The sequence below is a fragment of the Elephas maximus genome, chromosome 8 (assembly GCF_024166365.1).
Source record: "Elephas maximus indicus isolate mEleMax1 chromosome 8, mEleMax1 primary haplotype, whole genome shotgun sequence".
NCBI lineage: Eukaryota > Metazoa > Chordata > Mammalia > Proboscidea > Elephantidae > Elephas > Elephas maximus.
The window spans coordinates 93,008,940-93,025,096 of NC_064826.1; the positions used below are offsets into that span (position 1 = coordinate 93,008,940).

The 16,157-nt window shown below is 41.6% G+C and overlaps 1 protein-coding gene across 1 annotated transcript in view; it reads left to right on the forward strand.

Annotated features, from left to right (window-relative positions):
• ITPRID1 (ITPR interacting domain containing 1) overlaps positions 1-16,157 on the forward strand; it is a 147,348-nt gene that overhangs the window by 43,979 nt on the left and 87,212 nt on the right. The window contains exons 3-5 of the mRNA XM_049893558.1: positions 836-884; positions 1,382-1,425; positions 12,276-12,327. Coding sequence (XP_049749515.1) covers positions 836-884; positions 1,382-1,425; positions 12,276-12,327 — 145 coding nt within the window. The remainder of the gene's footprint in view (positions 1-835; positions 885-1,381; positions 1,426-12,275; positions 12,328-16,157) is intronic.

Here is a 16,157-nt window from a genome sequence, read left to right on the forward strand (position 1 = left end):
AAAACTCTCTGGAGGGCAGCTCTATTGCACATGTGGGGTTGCCATGAGTCAGAATCGACTCGATGGCAATAGATATAGCCCATGTTCACCTGGCCGTTTCAGCTCATCTGACACCTTGGGACGTGGTAATTCAATTGCCTTACTGTTGGATCAGATAAAGTCAAAGAAAATCAGTCCAGAGTAGCCTGTAGCCAACCAGAATGGAAGCAAATATTTAACAGGAAACCTGGCCTTTGTACCCTTTCATTTTTGCCAGTTGACGATGTGTTCAGCCAGTAGTAAAGATCCACCTTAAAAGACTGGGGCCTTTTTAACACAGGGTGCCTTTGGCAATCTGGGGACTCTAGTGCAATTTGTCCCTGGAATGAATGCAAATTTGGTTTCTAACCTGGCAGAGAACTCCTTGCAAATAAACATCGCTGGCTGCCTGCCTTAGGTAAATGTCGTGATTCAATAAGGAGAGGCTCTGTGGTGATTTATATCCAACAAGAAAAAGACAAAAGTCTCGTATGCTTTTTCACCCTTCATATTCATGCCAGGTAATTAAAAAATTGCTCTAACATCTCTTGTTCTTCAGTGATTTTTCTTGTCTTCCCTTTCCCGTTTTGTTTCAAAAAAAACTTACGGTTTTTTGGCAAGTTTACACTTCATTCTCAGGAAAGGCTGATTATGGAAAGCGGGAGGTTTTGCCTCAGGAAGAAAATGAATATGCTTATAGAAACAGGGGACTCAATCTGTAGGAAATAGAACAGTTGAAAGGTGGCAGAATGATGGGGTTGGGTAGTTTTAGCTGGTTGTGTGTTGGCTGACTTGTGTGCTTCCTTCTCATTTGTAGAAGATTCCAAACGAGAAAGTATTCAGCAGTGGGTGGACTCTGGATTCTTGTAAGTGTCTCTTTGTGCCCTTATTATGAAATTATTTGGTCCTCTAGTATTTGAACTTGTGCTAGGGAGGCCCCTCTCCTACTTATCACCTGGGCTCTCCCTCCTGAAAAGTCCATAGGAGAAAGGATTTTCTCTAGAATAGCCTAGTTTTAAAGACACATACCTCTTCTGTGTCCCCATTTCCAGTCTCGGCTGGTGGTTCTGCTGCAAAGACCTATGAGAACAATATGAGCAACCCTGCTGGGGAAAAACGAGACATGTAGAGATTTTTCTTTTAGGTGCTTGAATGATTACCCTACTATTGCAAAAGCTGCAAAGCAGTTTAAAAGTACAAAACTAAACGTTATTTTAGTCCCTAACTAAACTACTCGTTGCCCAAAGTCCTTTCTTAATAAAGCCTAACTATGCATTTGCTTTTGTCTGTTTAATTAAAGAGCAATTTGTTATAATTTATCTACACACATTGTTTGACTCTCAATGGTTTTGTTTCTTTGTAGTGTCTTTATAAATGAAAACTTTCAGGAAGGCATCGACCACACCGGTAAGACAAGAGAACCCAGAAGCAGTTACACTTGGTGGATCTGAGAGAAAATGCATTGAAATGTCTGTATGAAAAAATCGTCTTAAAGTGAGCACAGTTAGAGGCTCCTAGAAATGGAAGAGATCTCAAAATCCATTCAGCTTAACCCCTTCAATTTAATATATAAGATGGAGGCCCAGAAAGGACATTGTACCCAGGGGTAGGTCAGGGTCTAGAAAACAAGCTCTTTCTAGACCATCAAGCAGCTCTGACTGGCAGAAAATTTGCTGGGTACTATGAAGGGCATTTGCAAGGATGTAATCAATAGAAATGAAATTGTTTAATTTTCCTCATACTGTGTTTTAATTTTATATCTTAATCTAGTTTCTTTCTGTTCTTTGGTCTCAAAATCACACTTGTACCCTCCCTTTCTAATGACGCATTTGTTCTCAGTAAGAGCAAACGGCTGAATTCTAATACAAACAGTACAAGTGTGTCTGTGGCAGAAAACGTACCACACTTGTTTCACTGAAATTTGCTAAGAGCATTATAGAAAGAAAGAGAAATCTAATTACAAGTCTCACAGTTTTCATCTTTATTAAATGGGATCATGTATTTCATAGAATCCAAGGTCCCTCAGTTATAAGAGGCACTGGTATTTTAATATGCTTCAGACAGAATTAAAAAAAAAAAAAACCTGACAATTTAAAATGAAAGCCAACACACCCTGATTTCACAGATGTTAAAATGTGAAAAAGTGTGTCTTAAAATTGATGAAATACCATAAATCATGTGAGTGGACAAAATTAATGAGAATTAAGGATTTAATTATTCAAGGGAAAACTATTAGCTTAATATTTACTTATTTTGCTGCTTTTAATTGCATTGCTTTCTCCACTGCTATCTTAAATTAGGATTAACGTTGGCACAAACCATTTGAAATTTAAGCTGTTTTACCTTTTTTTGTTTTAAACTAGGTGTATCACTGAAATTTCTTTTTCACCAAAGTTCTTTATATTTTTTTGCCAACAAATTGAAGTTAAGTGCCTCTGTTAATAATATAACAACCATTAATAATATGACTCAAAGAAAGGCAAGAACTTAAGACATATAGCCAGCATTTCACATTCCCCTGACATTTCAGCTTGCCTAGGTCACGATGAGAGGCCTGGCACTGGCCTGGCGGAGTCAGGAACTCTATGTAAAGCTTCACTCCCCAGAAATTAAAGACAAATCATGGCCTTCCTCCTCTGAGGCAAGTCAATGAACTGTAAAGGCAGAGACATGAGGTAAAGACCTGAAGGAAAGAAAGATTATCAACGTGGCTCTGAGATCAGAAACATACAGTTTCATTTTGCCAGGTCCTTTATCTTCAGCAAGCTTGTTAATAACAAAGGAATGGCTTCTTACAGTCTTAATTGAGCCTTCGCTTTTACAAGGCCCTCTCTCATCTATCATATTTTGAACTCAGTAACCTGTGTAGTAGCAAGGGTGGTTCTCAATTTTGTTTTACAGATGAAGAATCTGGGGCATAGAGTGGTCAAGTACCGTGATTTGTGGTCACAGCTGGTTGGAGGCAGGAGGGGGAACTCGAGGCCCAGACATTCTGTTAACCCTTCTGGGTGCTGAGATAGACACACACCAAGGGTCAGGAAACCAAGCGCCACACTGGAGAGTATGGAGGCTAGGACACTACCAAAAACTGGTGACCTAAAGGCCATGGTAAGGGATGTAGGGAGAAAAACTCTGTGGAAATGGAAATAAACGAAGACGAGAAAGAAGTCACTGCTAGGAAAAAATAAAATTCTGTCCAATCCCATTAAATGCTGATATGATGTAGAGTGGTATACTCATTCCTTAGGGCTGCCATAACAAGCTACCACAAACCTGGTGGCTTAAAACAACAAAATTTTATTCTTCGCAGTGCTGGAGGCTAGAAGTCTGAAATCAAGGTCTTGGCAGAGTGAAGCTCTTTCCAAAGGCTGAAGGGAAGAATCCTTCCTTGTCTCTTCCAGCTTGTGGTGGTTGCTGGCAATTCATGGAGTTCCTTGGCTCATAGCTCCACCGCTGCAATCTCTGCTTCTGTCTTCACATGCCACCTTCTCCTGTGTGGATCTGTGTGTTCTCTCTTCGTCTTATAAGGCCATCAGTCATTGGATTTAGGGTCCACTTAATCTAGCGTGACCTTATCTTAACTGATTACATCTGCAAAGACTATTTGCAAATAAAGTCACATTTTGAGTTCCTGGATGGACATGAATTTTGAGGGGACGCTATTGAACCCAGTGCAAGTGGAATTCATTCTGAGGCTGGTTTTCCTCATAGATCACGTCACAGGTTTTATACAGTAAGGTGCAGATTAACTCCTCTGAGTGATCACCAGCTACACGGGCAAGCATGTTTGATTCTAGGTTCGGGCTCTACCTTCCCATAACCACAAACACAGTAGGACATTCAGAGCCTTACTAGGGTCAAATATGGTGCTAAAGGAAACAAGAGAATAGGACTGTTAGGGTCTCTCTTCCAAGGCTGCTGACTCATTCTTAATCCCAGATACCAACAGGAAGCTGTGTATAAGAAAGCCTGGAGAGAATAGCTGGTTTGTGGCACTCATTCCCTGGGCAGGAGAACAGATTAAACATCAGTACTCTCTGACTATGACAGTGCCTTGTTATTATATTCCGAGGATACACATACCATGAATGCAGGTTCCAACATGTTAAGTTTATAGAATATGTGCTTGTTTAACAAAACATACCAGCATGACAGCAGTTACGCTTGGAACATGCTTGGGATATGCTGTTGAGAAAACTAGAACTGATTAATTCATGTAGTTAACTAATTACATCTAATCTTAGTCAAATTACACCTTACAAAGAGATAGCTTTTGTCAACAATATGCTTGCTGTCATTGACTATTTGATGGGTGGTTAATCATTTGTCCTTTTTTATCTTTAGATATTTCCTCTCCAAACCCCAGACAGGTCCCACAAGAGTAAACGTACATCTTTTCAGAAAGAACGTATTAAATAATAAGAACTTACAAATCAAATCATAAATCTTTTTTTTTTTATTGTAAGAAAGGTCGAAGTAAATTCAATCCAACATAATAAATGTTTCCCTAATGCTTGTCGAATGAAGGCATTCAGAGCAAGCAGCTGGGCTAGAAGGCGATTACAGAGATGACGAAAATAAGGCTTCTGCTCCCAGGTATTTCCTTATGGCTTTCCAGGACCATTACTATCTGAATGTAACCTCCACCAGCTCTTCTACAAGACCCTTTAGTCATATCCCTTCTCATTTCATCCCTAGTTCATTATCTTTCTTCATCCAGCTCTTCCTTTCTTAAAGCTTTTCCCGTTCTGTTCTTCTCTCACCTTTCTTCTGAGGTCTGACTCAAGTCCATCTTCTCTGTGAGGCCCTTCTTGACTTCTCCAGCACAGAGAGACTCAGTCTCTCTTTTGAACACCAGTAACATCCTTTAGGTTTCTGGGTGATGCAAAGGGTCTACACTCATCTACCAAACAAAATGTTGGCAGTTCAAACCAACCCAGGGTGCCATGTAAGAAAGACCTGGCGATCTGCTCCTATAAAGGTTATAGCTAAGAAAACCCAATGGAGCACAGTTCTAATCTGTAATACATGGGATTCTCCATGAACCAGAATCAGCTTGAAGGCGATGGGTTTTTGTTGTCGTCGTTGACGACAGGCAGCATGTGTTCTACCTGCGAAACCCTTGGCCTGTGCTGTCTCATATTATTATGGATATGATCTGTCTCACTAACAAAATTGCACACTCCGCTGGGGCAGGAACCATGTCTAAATCATCTGATTTCACCAAAGCTAGTCAGTAAAAAGATCTTAGTAAAACTAGTTCATAAGTAAGATGAACTAGTCAGATCAAAAGATGTAGTCAGATTGGGAAACTATCACAGGTAGGACTTGAGACGGGCAATGAGAAGGATAGAGCTTTTAACAAAGAAAGAGGAAAGCAAGAAAATTTCATTTGGCAAAAGCGATAGGAGCTGGAGCAAAGGCCCAGAAATGAGAAGAAAACTAAATGTGCACAGGAAAGCATATGAAAGGTGGTCAGATCAGAAAAGTGGTTTCACACTAGGGAGCAATGGAAGAATTTTATTGTTGTTGTTAAATTGAGTGTGGCCAGATTATAAATGACCTTAAAATCACACAAGAGGGAATCATACTTGGTGTCACAGGACAGAGATGGCAAGGAAGTGGCATCTCTTGTCAGAACGTATCAAATGGATGTGTAGTTACAAGCGTGGTGTGGGTTGGGTAAAAATTTGAAGTCATATCTTTGTTCTCCTGGAAAGAAGGTCATGAGTAATTAGTGATCACTTCTATAGGTACAGCATTGGGGAATTGAAGCAAGTGTGCTACACATTTACCATGTCTATTGTAATGAGGTAGGTAAGGGTTTTGAGAAGAGGAATGACAGATTCCACTGTTTAAACTGGCAATGGAAAGAGGGTATACATATTGGCTTGAGGTGACGAGGGCTTGGGCAGGGGATCAGCAGTGGAATTGAGAAGAGCCAACAGCATCTGGACAATGAACAGCTATATGGGTGACAAAGGGCAAAACATTAGAGTTGGCTTTAATATTTCGAGCCTAGGTATACCAGAGAACGTAGGAGGCTCTATTTTGTAAGAGACGCGTTCATAATTTTCCATCTGAGACGAATAAGCCCTGCTGATTGCCTCTACTAAGTGTCCTGGTCATGCAGGAGTTAAATATACAGAAAGCTGCAAAATGCTATTATTTTAGAGCCCTGTGAAAATGTAATTTGATTAGTCTATTGGACGATATTCCAAAGAACCAAATGTCTTCCATGAATCAGTCAGAAATGCTTAGGAAAACCAAAATAAAAAATGCTTTCGAAGCCAATAAAGGTGCTAATTAGTGCCTTCTGCATATCTAGCTCCATATTCCCCCGTAATACATTTTGCAGGGTTAAGTGTGGTGTCTGCTGCTTCAGATGGCAGAAGTCCACCTAACAGTAGGGAGGGTAGCTGGAGACTCAAGTAGATAAAAGGGAATCAGAGCTGGCATGTTAACCCAGGGAATGGGGTGTATTAAGTAGAGCAGGGAAGTCTGTGTTCTCACTTGAGTTCTCCTCCAAATCAACCCTCAGGCAATTTGAGGATAGTAGGGCCTTAGAAGAAGCCCTGGGTACTGCAAATGGTTAAGCACTAAACACCTAACAAAAAGGTTGGTGGTTCAAAACCACCCAGAAGTACGTCAGCAGAAAGACCTGGCGATCTGCTTCTGAAAGTTCACAGCCTTGAAAACCTTATGGAGTGGAGTTTTACTGTGACACACGTCAGGTTGCCGTGAGTCAGAATCAGCTCAGCAGCCACTGATTTGTTTGTTTCTTATAGGGCTTAGAAGAGGTCCCGGGGCGGTGCAAATGGTTAACACATTCAGCTGCCAACGGAAAGGTTGGAGGTTCGAGCCCACCTGGAGTGTCTCAGAAGAAAGCCCTGATGGTCAACTTCTTAAAAACCAGCCACTGAAAACCCTGTGGAGCACAGTTCAGCGCTCACAGACATGAGGTCGCTGTGAGTCTTAGTCAACTTGATGGCAACTAGGTTAAGGCCTTAGAAAACAGTACAATATAGTGGTTTCTTTTTCCCTCCTCCAATGCTTTCAGAGAGCAAAATCTGGTATTAAAAGCTTAATAAGGTATGCTGGAAGGAAGAAAGAAATGGGGAAAACGTCAGCAACTAGAGCAGCAAACGTGGAATTGAGGACGGCTTAGTGAGCAGGGCTTCATGTAGAATCCAGGTAAATTTATGAAGTTCCCGTCTTCTACCTGGGGCAGCCTCAAGACTGGTGCCTGCAGAAGCTTGGGGAAATTCAGGGTAACAGGAGCACCCTTTTTATCCCATTGTGGCATTCTGTGGAATTGAAATTCTTGCAAAGTTAGCAAAGTCAAACACTTCGTGTAGCCAGGCAGGTGACCACTAATGAGTGAAGCACACAGGATAGAGGCTGTGGACAGTTGGAGAGCACACCGCCTCCAACAGATTGTTGCTCTGAAGAGAACTGAAGGGCACTGCTGGATCTCCCAAGCTGTGAGGAAGTCTGGGGATCCCAGTGCCCGTGGGAGCTGGCACACTGTGGGCCCCAGGCGTGTGCTCTCAGTTCAGGCTCATCGTTGAAACAGGAAAAGAAAGCAAGGACCAGACCCTGGCAAGCTCGCCTTAGGCACCAGGGAGTTTATCTTAAAAATAAAATAGAAAAAAAAAAAAAAAATCCAACAGGAAAATAATAATAATCTCACATGAGTAGGAATTGACTCAACGGCAGCAGGTTTGGTTTGGGTTTTGTGCAAGAATCTCAATTGTCTGAATCCAAGGGCTGGAAAGGCCTATTAGCTGCTTTTGCAACATCAAGTAAACACCAGAGTCGATTTCTACTCACAGTGACTTAAACTGTGCTCCACAGGGTTTTCAAGGCTGTGACCTGTCGTAAGCAGATCACCAGGCCATCTTCTAAGATGCCTCTGGGTGAGTTTGAACTGGCAACCTTTTGGTTAGTAGTTAAGTGCTTAACAATTTGTGCCACCTGCTGGCTCCCAAACACCCAGTAATGCTGTGAAAATACCACCAGGCCTACCAGGATCTAGGCAACCGGGGAACGTGGGATGGAAATCAAGCAGCAAAACAAATTAATGTTTAATAATTTCATGCATTAGGTTTATCTGTGAGTTAAAATACATCTCACAAAATCTAAACTTGGCAGAAGAGAGGCCTGTATGTCTACATGTATTGGATGTAGATAGACATTTGTGACATTTGAAATAAGGTCAAGAAGAAAAAACAAAGTCTAGTGAAGAATGCACAAGCTTGCAGTATGCCGGCCGTGGTGGAATTCTGGGTCACCAGTACCGGTTGCCATCGAGTTGGCCCCAACTCATGGCGACCTCATGAATGTCAGAGTACAGCTGTGCTCCATAGGGTTTCCAGTGGCTGAAGTTTTTGGAAGTAGATTGCCAGGCCTTTCTTCAGAGACCCTTTGGGTGAACTTAAACTGCCAACACTTTAGTAACTGCTGAGAACATTCACTGTTTGCACCACCTGGGGACTTCAGGATTCTTTGGGGGGCGGGGAGAATCAAACGTCCCTCCCAACCCTAATTGTCAGTAATGGTGGGCCTCAGAGGGAGCCGCATGGGGGAAAGTAAGAAGGCCCTTCTCTTCAGCAGGGTGCTAAAACTGTGTATAAGGCTTTTGTATGTGCTATCACCAGAACACCCTCCAATTGTGACCTAGCCTGTCTCATTTGCAGACTTCTGAGAAAACATATTATCCATAGAGACTTCTTTTCCTCTGGGAGCCTACTCTTGGTTTCCTGGTAACCAGGTTGCTCCCGAATAACACTGGCAGGGCTGAGGGTGTGTGGCCCATGGAGTGTGGGCACTGGATTTGTGTGGGCATTAGAATCCCGTGAAGACGCCCTGGGTGAAGTGCTGCGGATTTTTCTGGGTGGCTAGATTTTCTGCAGGGCTAGGACTTCTGAAACCTCGGCAAGGCTGAGCTAACTTTTTTCATCAATATCTAAAAAATTAATCATTTCCTCTTAACAGTTTGAGCAATTCACTGCGACCACAACGTCGGAATCTTGACCCAGAGTTACACGTTCATTCACACCCAGAGCAATCACAGACAACAGAAGAGATTGAAGCAAGGGCTAAGAGTGATGGTTCTGGCAGAACGAACAACCAAATGTCCTAGAACCATGGGAGAGGAGCGGTGCTCAGAAACTCTCCAGAATTGTCCCGATTAGCTAAACCAGGCATACATACAGCCTTCCTATGTGAACTACAGGCAAAGCAGTAGATGGAGCTGGGCGTGGAGAAAACTGAGAAATTTTGCTTCCAATGATAAATATTTCTTTTACCTCCCATTTTGGACAGCTTATTCTTTATTTCATCATGGCATGAAGTCATTACAACATGATTGCTAAAGATTATACTGTGCCTGCATCGCTAACACCACTAATAAGGTGGCAAATGGGTTTTCCCTCATGTGACAACTTCAATCAATTGACAGTAGCTTCGTGAGCTTGAGAAGCTGAGACTGGGTGGAATTCTGTTTGCAGGACGCTGCAGTGGACTAGCAATGCCTGCCTAGATGACAGACTTGTGCATTGAATACAGTGATAGATACTTTTCCAACTCCAGATCCTAGAAGGGCCTCATGGGTGAAGGACAAACTAAATAGGAAACTACTTCATCCTTACATTATTAGAATTTTGCAAAAGATTTCCTGTGGTTGTGGGATTCCTCTACCAAACGCAAAGTTTCCAATGTACTGGTGCAAAGGTGAAAAAGACTGCATACTGTTTCTAAGTACATTGCTGAGTTGGTGCATAAGTTTAAATCAAATATTTTATCTTAACTTACTTGAGCATTTGTCACCAGATGTTGCAGAGGAAATTTAAGAAATGTCACACTGTGTCATGCTAATGATTACTCACCTTACTATTCTACCTTTGGCAGCATTTCCCTGGAATGTTTTATGAAGCAGTATGTATTTTCTTCAAGTCACTAACTTCTAAAGTCAAGATATATACCTCCAGATTACTCTGCTTTTCTCAAAAACCCACTCTTGAGTTTACTCTAAACAGAGAATGGTGCATAAGCTTCATTTCATGTGATAATTCTAATCAGTTGTCAGTGGCTTTCCTGATGATTCTGAGAGCCTATCTATACTCAATGGAAAAGTGATGCTATTGATTAATGATGTCTGCCATGGGAGTAGGATTGGCAGTGGTAGGTAGCACAGAGGCCATACATAGCCAGAAGCCATACATAGCCCTACTGTGTACTTAAAACCTTTAAGGCACATTTATATTTTTCACCTTATATGACTCCTCGTGACAGAGTTCTGTTTGCTCTGTAGGGCAGACATTTCTTGTATCCCTTACATCACTACTTCTTTTAAGGAGTAGTTGTGTATTTGGGGCTTAGTTAAGAATTCACTGTTCACTCACTCCTCAGTAACGTATCTCCAGTTTTTATCTTTTGAGACCAGTCTTGCTTTTTCATTTAGCAGAGTCACTGAGCCTTTTAAAAATCTGTTGAAAACTATGGGTATCCCTATTTATGACTCCAACATTTGGCATTCAGAGAGAAGTTCACAGATACCTTGAGATCTATTCATAGACCCCAATCCTGACAAGAACTCTATCACCAGACTGAAGAGCCTTTTTATTATTTTCAGCCTTTTTTCACCCTGTTTCAATCATTTCATGATGGTTTTTCTGAATTTTTGCAATCTTTATTATTTTTCGTATGGTGAAAATCTTCATATTTTCATAGAAGTGCAGGAGGACAATACTTCCTGGCTTTATACAAATCACACATTTGCACCAAGGAGAGCCACAAGTGTGAGGACATGAGAAGACAAGTGAACCTTCTGAGAAACTTGCCCATGTTCTGAACTTGTCCCTCTGCTGACGTTTGCTGCAATGTTATGTCACGACAAAGGGTCTGAATACTGCACCTGCCCTGAGTGGGCCTCTCTGACATCCAGTGTTTCTCTCCTTTAATCTGTCCTTAAGGAGCCCTGGTGGCAGAGTGGTTAAGTGCTCAGCTGCTAACAAGAGGTTGGTTGTTCAAACCCACCAGCCGCTCCTTGGAAGAAAGATGTGGCATTCTGCTTCCATGAAGGTTACAGCCTTGGAAACCTTATGGGGCAGTTCTACTCTGTCCTATAGTGTCGCTTTCAGTTAGAATCAATTCGATGGCAACAGGTTTGGTTTTGGTTTGAATCTGTCCTTAGCACCACTACCAGGCAAATGGCTCTTCAGTATCATCTTTATCACATTTACTTGTTTGCTTAAAAACATTTTATGGTTTTCCATTTTCTCACATATCCATATAAACTCCTCTTTCTGACTTTCAAACAAGCTTCACGACATTCTGTTGGGCAGAGTGGTGTTAGGAAAAGAACTAAAGAAACAACAACAACAAAATACAATAAGTATGGCATCCTATGGGCCATGAGAAATTTATTTAACCTCCGTGAGACTCAATTTTTCCCTCTGTTAAATGGGAGTTAATAATACCTACTTCATGGATTTCTTACTAGAATTAAAGAGAGACTGTACGTGTAACACGCTCAGCACAGGGCTCCTCACAAAGGAATTGCTAAATAAATAGTTACTATTCTGGCTGCAATTAATAAGAAAGGTAATAAAAATTTCCTGGATCTGCTAATTTTAATTTTGTGATTACGGGCTCATTTCTTAACTTCAACAAGTTTTAGTTTCCTTATCTGAAAAATGAGAATGTTTCCTGAATTATAAAGCTTTTGTAAGGATTATATGATAGGAATAAATGGAGGATGCTCAATACAGGATGGGTCCTTCGTGTATTCTTTTGCCGGTCCCCGCCCGTATACCCCAACTTTATGTACCATGAGAGGCCATCCCCAAAAGCCCTACGTTGATACCATATGACAGGCCAGCCCTATCATTGTGCTTTGCACTGGCTATAGACACCGTACTTTCTCTTCTTTCACAGTAAGCTCTCTTTTCCAGCCATCAAATTCTACCCCTTCTTAAAACACCAAGACAAGTACCACTTCCACTATGACACCTTTGCTGACTACTTCATTAGTCACTAGCTTCTCTGAACAAGTCTCACATTTCTTCAAGTGCTTGTGACACAATACAGCCATTAATTATATCCTGTCTTGTTCACTACAGAAGAGATGTGTATCTCATGCCTATATGCCCTTGGGTGTGGAAATCAATTCCATGTCAGTTCATTTGGGGATGAGAAAATCTCCCGTGAGACAAAAGAAAATGAACTCTCCTGTCTTCCTTTTGTTGTTACAGTTTCTTTACATGAACAAGGAATGGTTCAGATGACCGTGAAAGATTACATGAGGTACGTGGCAGAATCCATGTTGTTTCACTCTAGCTTTCTACAGCCGCATCTTTGACAAATGAAATAGAAGTGAGGGAGTTTGTTGATAATACCATGGGTCTTGGGATCGTGTGAAAGGTCACTGGTTTAACCACAGTGCCTAGAATGTTTTCACTAGCCTTGAGAGAGATAGAAGTTCTTTAAATGTTATAAAGGACTGAGCACGTTAAATCAACGGATGCTGACTTGGAGGGAAACGTAACTAGAACATATACACAAACGACATTTTACTATAATTCAACTGTTCTTGAGGACCTGTTCATACAATAGTGGCATTCATAATTTCATATTGCCAGCATTATCGTGACGTTTGCTGGACAACAATACACATTACTTCCAAGGTTAGATAGAAAGTAGTGAGAGTATCTTAATAGGAGGATAGAATAGGTCTCAGGAGTGTGGCCCCTGGAACAGCATCAGCAGCGTCACCTGGGAACTTGATGGAAATGCAAATTCTCAGGCTCTACCCCATACACACTGAATCAGAAAATCTGGAGAAAGGGTGGAGAAAGCTGTGCTTTTGCAAGGCTTTCAGATGATCCCGATGCACACACTCACTTTAGAACCGCTGGAAACCCCAGTAGCGTAGTGGTTAAGAGTTCGGCTGCTAACCAAAAGGTTTGCAGTTCAAATCCACCAGGTGCTCCTTGGAAACCCTATAGGGCAGTTCTACTCTGCCATATAAGGTCATTATTAGTCGGAATCAACCCGATGGCAATGATTTGGTTTTGGGGTTTGGAATAGATGATGAACAATTTGAGGTTGAGGACTGTGCTTCCTGTGCTTCAGTCAACCTTGCATTTTCAAGCCCAGCACCCAAGCCAGTTCCTGTGAAGCCCATTCAGACTCATAATGACCCTATTAGGACTGAGCAGAATGGCCCCATAGGGTTTCTAAGGCTGCAATCTTTGGGAAAGCAGACTGACACATCTTTCTTCTGTGGAGAGGCAGGTGGATTCAAACTGCCAACCTCTTGTTTAGCAGGCAAGCACATTAACCACTGCACCACCAGTGCTCCTTAGGGCCCAGTGCAGCGCCTGGCAAATAATGAGTATGGAAATATTTTTAGATAATTGAATTGAATTAAACTATTTAAGCCCCATGAGCAGATAAGACAAAACACAAGGAATACACAGAAAAATCTTCAGATTATAGCAACCAAATGAAGACTAAAATGGAGTGTTGCTGTTTATTTGGTTAATCTGTGTGATATAATTGGCAAATTTATATAGCTCAGGAACAAAAGTCCTTCATACCATGTAGAAATTGCACTGAGAGGAAGACAGTTCGCAAAATGCTGGGATCGGAGTTCTTTCTTAACACGCTCAGGAATGACAGGTGGTTCTTGGGTTCTTGATTGGTCTGGGTGTCATTCAAAAGAGATCTGTCTCCATTTTACATGTTTCTTTATACAGTCCCACTGCATTATGACAGTGGTTGTCAACCCAGTCCCTGGCTACACATCAGAATCACCCGATGAGCTCTCGGGAAATGCAGATGCCTGGAGCCCCCTCCCAAAAGCTCTGATTCTATAGGTTTGGGATGAAGCCTGGGCCTCAGCAACCTGGGTGATCCTGATGTGCACCCAGGGCTGAGAACCAGGTCTTGACTGCATGAAACTGGGTTGTTGAAACTGTGCGATTTCACTTGGCATTTTATGTTGTTATCCCTCACGCTTTCGAGTACCATATTTTAAAAGAGAATTCTATGGAGATATGTTTGTCAATCCAGCAGTCATGAATGAGAAATGTAAAATCCTGACTGGCCCATTGCATTGCTATTAGAAGTAGTTTGGTCATTTTCACCAAAGCAGTCAACTTGGGATTCTAGAGGCTTAAAAGAAGGCGGAAGGGGGACTTGAGTTCCATGACTTGTAGAAGGTGCAGAAATTGGACAATTGGACGGGAAGAGGCCCTTCTTTGCCCTCTTTTTTGTACCTATACAGTTTGCTAAATGCTTTATATTTCCCACTCAAAAGCAATACCTCTATTGTAGTCATGATTGGCCCCTTGAACTTGATATTAACTTGTCAGGTGATTATGCTTCATGAGTCTTTCTAAAGGAAAGCATTCAATAGTTTTTACTACATGACAATGTTAAATTTTCTCATTTTTCAGGTGAAGATGCTAAAAACCTGTGGGGTAAAATGACTTACCTAAAGTCTCATAGCCAGGTTGTAGCAAAGCCAGGTTGTGGCAAAGCCAGGACTTAACCCCCCTGGCTTCCCCCAGTGTTCTAAAAAAGGCACAATCCAATGTGGTAGATTCTCTCTCCATTAAGCTGTCTAATCTGTGACTTGCCAAGAGCTGCTAAGAAACTAATTTTTTAAAGTTTCATTAAAACATCAGTGCCATTACCTACTGCTATCTTGTCAAATCTGTTTATGACATTTAGATGTGAAGGGGAGGGAGAGAAAAGAAGAGAATGGAGGACAACCAGGAAGAGAGAGCATGAGAAGGAAATCACAGTATGGAATATATGCATCAGGCTGTACGAGGCAGCCCATGAGTGAACTCAGCTGTATGTGTGTAGACTCAAGTAAGCTTAGCCTGAAATATTTAAAACAGGATATAATTCCAACAATTTGAAAACCAAACATGCAGTCAGTACAATTCATACTAAAATGTTGTCTTAATTTTTCTCTCTTAATGTGTTGGTTGTTTTTGCTACTCATAGAATCATAGAGGTAGAAGGGACCACAAAATCCCCTGGCATCTCTCTCCTTTTGTTGGAGAGGATGATGAAAGCCAGGTTCAGGGACTTGTTCCTTGGATCCATGGATTCTCCTAGATCCAAGGCTGAGGCTGTTTCTGGGTGACTCTTCTGAACATTAACTAACTACAAATTAGGGTGTAACCTCAAACCCAGAATGAAAAAGAAATTATGGTAGGCTGAATACAAACTGAAGAAGGAAATAAGTGAAAGGATATCTTACCCCTCTCTTCAGGACTACCAGCAATCTCAGTTGTCTGTTAAAGCCAGAGTTTTTATTATTTAGAGATAAGCACTTTCTCAGCCTTAATGTAAAAAAAGCAACTGAAGAAAGAAGAGGCAGGGCCCAGCTTTTCTTGCTAAATGTGCACAGGATTAAGGCAAATTCGGTAGCCCAAGTAGGTTTTAATGACAGCCTCCAGATAACTTGGTTTCCTTGGGAAGACTGATATCTTCTTTGTTGTTGTTGTTAGGTGTTGTCGAGTCGGTTCTGACTCATAGCGACCCTATGTACCACAGAACAAAACTCTGCCTGGTCCTTCACCATCCTTAACATCGTTGTTTTTCTTGAGCCCTTTATTGCAGCCACTGTGTCAGTCCATCTTACTGAGGGTCTTCCTCTTTTCCACTGACCCTGTACTTTACCAAGCTTGATGTCCTTCTCCAGGGGCTGGTCCCTCCTGACAACATGATCAAAGTATGTAAGACACAGTCTCACCATCCTTGCTTCTAAGGAACATTCTGGTTGTACTTCTTCCAAGACAGATTTGTTCATTCTTTTGGCAGTCCACGGTATATTCAATATTCTTTGCCAACACCACAATTCAAAGGCATCAATTCTTCTTCGGTCTTCCTCATTCATTGTCCAGCTTTCACATGCATATGATGCTATTGAAAATACCATGGCTTGGGCCAGGCGCACCTTAGTCTTCAAGGTGACATCTTTGCTTTTCAACACTTTAAAGAGGTCCTTTGCAGCAGATCTTCTTTGTAGTCTTTGATAAATTCTAATTTTATGCTGACTGGCTGTTCTGTTTAATGGAACTAGATCTGAGCCATGGTGTATCTGAGTTGTGTAG